Consider the following 5,208-nt stretch of genomic DNA (forward strand, 5'->3'; position numbering starts at 1 on the left):
CCATCTGGAGTGGGGTATGAGGCCCATGCTGGAAACCTTACCTAAGGTAGGGAGGTGGAGGGACCTAGAAGTCAGGGGCCTTGGAGTTACATGCATGGTATTTGGACTCCTAACTCCCTTTTCTGTCAAAGTGGTTCATAAACTAAAACAACCCAAACCAGTTGCCATAGAGTCGATCTGGCCACCCTCTATGTTGCAGAATAGAACTGCTCCATAGGGTTTTCAAGGCTGTGACCTTTAGAAGCAAATAGCTTGGATTTTCTTCTGAGGTGGTTCAGTTGTAAGTACTAGTCCAGCGCTCAACCGTTGGCACCACCGGTTCATAACTAAGCCGTTAATAATGTAAGCCACGTTCTTAGGGCCCAGATCCCGAGCTCTTGGGATTGGAGATCCATCGCCCACCCCACCCCCACCGTGTTTAAACTAGTTTGCAATAAACAAGATAGAAAGGAGTCCATGTGGGAAAGTTAAGGCCTGGCCCAAGATCTAAATTAAATTTGTATTGGTAGGGCCGTTGGGAGGTGGTGTGTGGGGAGGCGGTGTCTTTTTGGGGCAGTGGAAGGGGCAGTGGCGCCCTTGACACGGTGGTAGTTCCACAGTGGGAAGCGGCAGCATCTGGGCCGCGGGGACAAAGTGAACACGCAGACTGTACCCCGCCTCTTCAATTTCAAAGCACTTAGAAACAGTACCCAGGGCTGGGGAGGGGCTTCTAGGAAACCGTGATTTCCTCCTCCTCCTCGCCCTCCTCGTCCTCCTCGGAGTCGGAGAAGTCCGAAGGTTTGCCAGGACTGCTCGAGTGCGCTGGCGACGCGGGCAGTGGCCCTGCCAGCCGCGGGTCGCGCAGGTGCCGAGGGTCAGGAGACGCGCGATAGGCCAGGCGGTGGCGGGGGCTGCCCGGGCCCTCGTCGTCCTCCTCGTCGTCCCCGGGGCCCTTCTGGCCTACGTCACTGAGGTCCGGGTGCGGATTGAGCTTGGTGGGAAGAGTCTGCTCGCGACAGCCCCCGCTGGACAGCAGTTCGCGCTCCTTGGAGTTCCGCCATTTCATGCGTCGGTTCTGGAACCAGATTTTCACCTGGGGGAGGGGGCGGGAGAGAGCCGGGGAGAGCAAAAGTGAGCGCAGGGGCTTCAGGTAGGGCCGCGGGAGGGCGTGTGGGGGTGAGGAGGATGCTCTTCCTTCCTTGTCTTGCCCGCTACCCAGCCCCTGAAGTGAGTTCCGATGGATCGCAGCGCAACCCCCCACCCACCTCTGCTCGTCGCTTCTATTGCACCAGATGGCCGGGGGTGGGGGTGGGAGGATGCGCACAGGTGAGATGTGGGGGCCTGTCCTGAGGAGCCTTGAGGAAGCTGGCTTGTTCACTTACAGCCTCTCTTGGCCTCAGTTTCCCTGTCTGTACAATGGGACCTAAGCGGTTTCAGAGAACCCTCCCAGCTGTCAAGTGAGCAAGGGAGGGGGTGAAGCGTGGGCGGAAGCTGTGCAGAGACTGCCCTCACCTGCGAGTCCTTCAGCCCCAACTTGGCCGCCAGCTTCTTGCGGTCGGGCTTGCTGATGTACTTCTGTTTCTGGAACATCTTCTCCAGCGCCTTGCGCTGCACGTCGGAGAACACTGCGCGGCGCAGCATGCCCCGGCGAGGTTTGCCGCGGGCGGCCAGCGGCCAGGAGAAGGTGCCCGGCATGGGCACGACGCTGGAGGACGCTGCCGTGGTAGAAGGGGGAGGGCAGCGACTGAGTAGGCGCTGTCCTGCCCCGCCCGGTGGTGCCCGCCCCTCCATCGCGGCCCCCCACGTTTTTTCTCTCGGATCCCTTCATCTCTTTGAAGCTCTCCTTTTTCTCGCCCTGGAGAATAGGCCCCAAACCTACAAACCTACCAGAGCGAAAGGCGCTTTCCGCCCAAATAACTTTCCCTTTCAACCCCGCAAACTCGGATTAGATAAAACCACGGAAACAGAGAAAACAGCCCCCACAACAGCCAGTTTCATTTTTCCATTCAAGGGTCTCAGGGAAACAAACCCGCGCAGATCAGCTAAGAGAGCGGTAGAATAAATAAACTGCAAAAGTAAAAATAAAATATCCGGCTGAGGCCACTGGGTTTCCCCCCTAAGTTTTTGTCACCTCCGTAGCTTTTACATTCTTTAGATGAAAAATTATTCTTTTACAGATTTGATAGAGAGGGGAAAATCCGCTTTGGATTTTTTTTTTTTTAACAAATCAGTATTCTTTTTTTTTTTTTTAAATCTTTCCTCCCCTCCCACTCAAAACGTAAAGAATTCGGCCCGAATACATGAAAAGTGGCAGCTAATTAGCACATTGACCGCTTCCCAATGGGTATTGGCATGATAAAAAGGGGGAGAGTTTCGCTTTAAGGGAGGGAAAAAAAAAATCCAAAAGAGACAGAGACTCTAATGAAGCGTGAATGGTAATTGTGTAGTAATGAACTAACAGAAAAAGACTGAGGACAAGCAGCGAAAGCCATATATTACTGGGACAAAAGAGATTTACACTTTCAAACTAAACACAACTGCAGGCCAAGACCATTGGAAGAATACTGATTTGCGAGGCTTCTCTTCCTCCAATCGTTTTCATTAAATGGACATGAAAAGCTATTTATAAAGCTCGGGTTGTTTTTGTTAGAGCATTGAGATGAGGGAGAAAGGGAGCAAATTCCATTAGCAGCAGCAGCGTGAAAGTTTGGGGAGGGGAGCTTTTGGTGAATTCTCTCTCCCCGTTTTAAAAATCAATTGCTTGTTTCTTTTGCTGATATGTGGGAGTGCTGTCGTGGTTTTACCCATCCCCCACTGCCCATGCCCAGTCTCTCTTCTTTTTATAGGGGTTCTTCTGTCTCCTTCCTTCTGAGTGCTGGCCAGTTGCAAAGTTTCTGAGCCATAGTTTGAATCACCACTGGAATTCCAGGATGCAAACCTTGTGGAAGGTGTTTCAGGTGTTTCCCCTTCAGACTGGGACCCAAAGCTTCCTCTTCAACTGCTTCTTATTTTCCAAGCTCTACGTTCTTTAAACTAAGATTGGCCAGGGAGGAGGGAGGGGCAGGTATGGGGGGGCTTTGAGAAATCAGGTTGGAAATAGAAGGTTGAGGTTGAGGGAGGATCTAGCCCCCTCCCACTGAGCGACCCCAAGCACCCCACACAAGAGGGCACCCCATGTGGTCTTGTGAAAAGCCCGAAGCCCTGAATGAGTCTTAAAGAGAAATTAGCCCCGGCTGGTAGGTGTCTCTCGGCGGCGTGGAGGGCCGAGGGCCGGCCTGTGTGTGGCTGCCCGGAGGAGCTGACCAATTGGTCATGGTGCTGAAACCTTTGTGGGGAATCGTGGCCAAGTGCACTGACTCTGTGGGAAAACGGCGGCGTGAAGCGATGCCAACAGCTCCTCGCCGGGAAGGGAACCGCCTCAAATTGGGACCATGACAATTCCTGCTAATTTGTAGAGCAGGGAATTGGTGCAAAGTGTCAAGCAGTCACTGCTTGTGCTAAATAGGGCATCAAATTGGCGCGACGGATTCGTGAATGTTGTAGCCTCGCAACCTCTGAACCAGAGCGTAACCCCGAGGGGGTGGACGGAGAAATATGGCTTCGGCGCAGGGAGCGTCGGGTTGGGGTTGGGGCTGGGGCGCCGCCCAGCCTCGCACAAGAAAGGGAGACGAGACCTACCTGGGAAATAAGAAGATCTAATGAAAGGCTGGAAGGAACCTTCAAAGTAGGGAAAGGCGAAGGTCTTGGGAGGGACGCTCTGCAGCAAGGCGGGGGACGTTTCTGGGAGAAACAGAAGGAGGGAGGGGGATAGACAGGGAATTTGATTACGTAATTGATTATTGTACAACAGATTGAACACATGACATGATTAACCCTTTGGCTGGTCTCAAAGTCATCATCTTCAGTGTACTGATAGTTAAATACATCTTTTCCTAGCATTGGCTCATGTGTTGAAATCTTCCCCGCTTGCTCGCAGCGCCTTCTCTCATCCTCCTCCCCAGCCTTATCCCAGGCAATAATGAGATAGGTAGGACTGGGCCAGGGAAGAAAAGAGTTGCACGTCCACAATTCTAGTTAATTCAATAAATATATCGTCTTGGTTTTTTACAAAAACTGGCTCCTGGAAGCCCGGGGACAGAAACGCAGCAGTCCAGGGGCGTGCGCTAGTCGTTGCCGCGCTGGGGGAAATGTGCTGCTCTCTCCGACTCCGCCTGTTCAAGTTCATTCTGAGAGTGAAGCGAGCCTGGAGGCTTATCTTCCCCATAATCGGTTGGACCTTAGGCTCACATTGCCCCACTTGGGGCCTCGGAATTCGTGCGCGCGCTGATGCGTGCGTGCTTGCCTGCTCTGTACAGGAAACTGAGGCCAGAAGGACCCAGCACATGCCCCACACTTGGACAGGACCTCAGCGTCCTGCCATCACTTACCCGTTCTGGGCGCCGAGGAGAGGATGGCGTTCACCCCAAACTTCAGAAACGTGGGCTCACTGGCTGGGGAGACCGCGCTCAGCGGGGAACCGCCCCGCCGGCTGCCTCGGCCAGGGGAGCCCAGGTCCGAGGCCCCCGTGTCAGTGAGGGTCGCGGGGGCCCCTTGCCTGGACGGTGACATGCTGACCGTGGGCACGCTGCGGGGCAGGTAGGCGGGGGGTCGGCTGATGCGGATCAGATCCTCCACTAGGAAGCTGGAGTGGCCGGAAAATGCCGACTGCAAGGACTGGGGCAGCGTCAAGGTGGGTGTAGGGCGCAGGAGGCTGGGGTACCCGCCGGGGGGCGCGAGGAGGCCGGGGAACATCATGGTAGGCACGGAGCAGGTGGAATAAGCCTTCTTCCAGCGGCCCGAGGGTAAAAGCCTCGCTTCCCGCCCCTCCTGCCCCCTCAGTGCCCTCTCTTTGGGGCTTGGCAAACGTCTCCAAGTACTATCCCACTTGGGCGTCTGCGAGTCCTCCGTGGTCTTCCCTTCGAGGCGATGGTTTTATAGTGGCCCGCCCGCTAAAGCGCTTTGAAAAGTGACAGCTCTCACAATGAAGTTCAACAAAGTTCTCCACTCGAGCTTCATTCGCCGGGGGCGCTGGGCGCTCTGATTGGAGCAGGGGTGCAATTTATGATTGGATTAGTCTTCATAAGCATGGCCCGCACAATGGGCAGGCAACAAAGGCCGGCTCACATCAATTCTGTATATCGACCGCCTCTTTGCAATACAGTGCGCCCCTAAAGCTCTCGCCGGGGGTTT

The 5,208-nt window shown here is 54.7% G+C and overlaps 1 protein-coding gene across 1 annotated transcript; it reads right to left on the bottom strand.

Moving 5' to 3' along the window:
* Positions 1–650: 650 nt before the first annotated feature.
* Positions 651–4,773, bottom strand: DBX1 (developing brain homeobox 1). The gene is made up of 4 exons (XM_004369715.2): positions 4,407–4,773; positions 3,658–3,759; positions 1,492–1,694; positions 651–1,072 (listed from the first exon to the last, which is right to left on the bottom strand). The coding sequence occupies exons 1-4, from the start codon at positions 4,771–4,773 to the stop codon at positions 710–712; spliced, it is 1,035 nt and encodes a 344-aa protein (XP_004369772.1). The 3' UTR covers positions 651–709.
* Positions 4,774–5,208: the final 435 nt, after the last annotated feature.

The sequence above is a fragment of the Trichechus manatus genome, unplaced genomic scaffold (assembly GCF_000243295.1).
Source record: "Trichechus manatus latirostris isolate Lorelei unplaced genomic scaffold, TriManLat1.0 scaffold00006, whole genome shotgun sequence".
In the NCBI taxonomy this organism is placed as follows: domain Eukaryota; kingdom Metazoa; phylum Chordata; class Mammalia; order Sirenia; family Trichechidae; genus Trichechus; species Trichechus manatus.

Coding starts and splice junctions, on each gene's coding strand:
- DBX1 (XM_004369715.2), bottom strand. CDS start 4,773: ATGATGTTCCCCGGCCTCCTCGCGCCCCCCGGCGGGTACCCCAGCCTC. Junction 3,760..4,406: donor CTCCTCGGCGCCCAGAACGG/GTAAGTGATGGC, acceptor TGTTTCTCCCAG/AAACGTCCCCCGCCTTGCTG. Junction 1,073..1,491: donor TGGGGCTGAAGGACTCGCAG/GTGAGGGCAGTC, acceptor CCCCTCCCCCAG/GTGAAAATCTGGTTCCAGAA.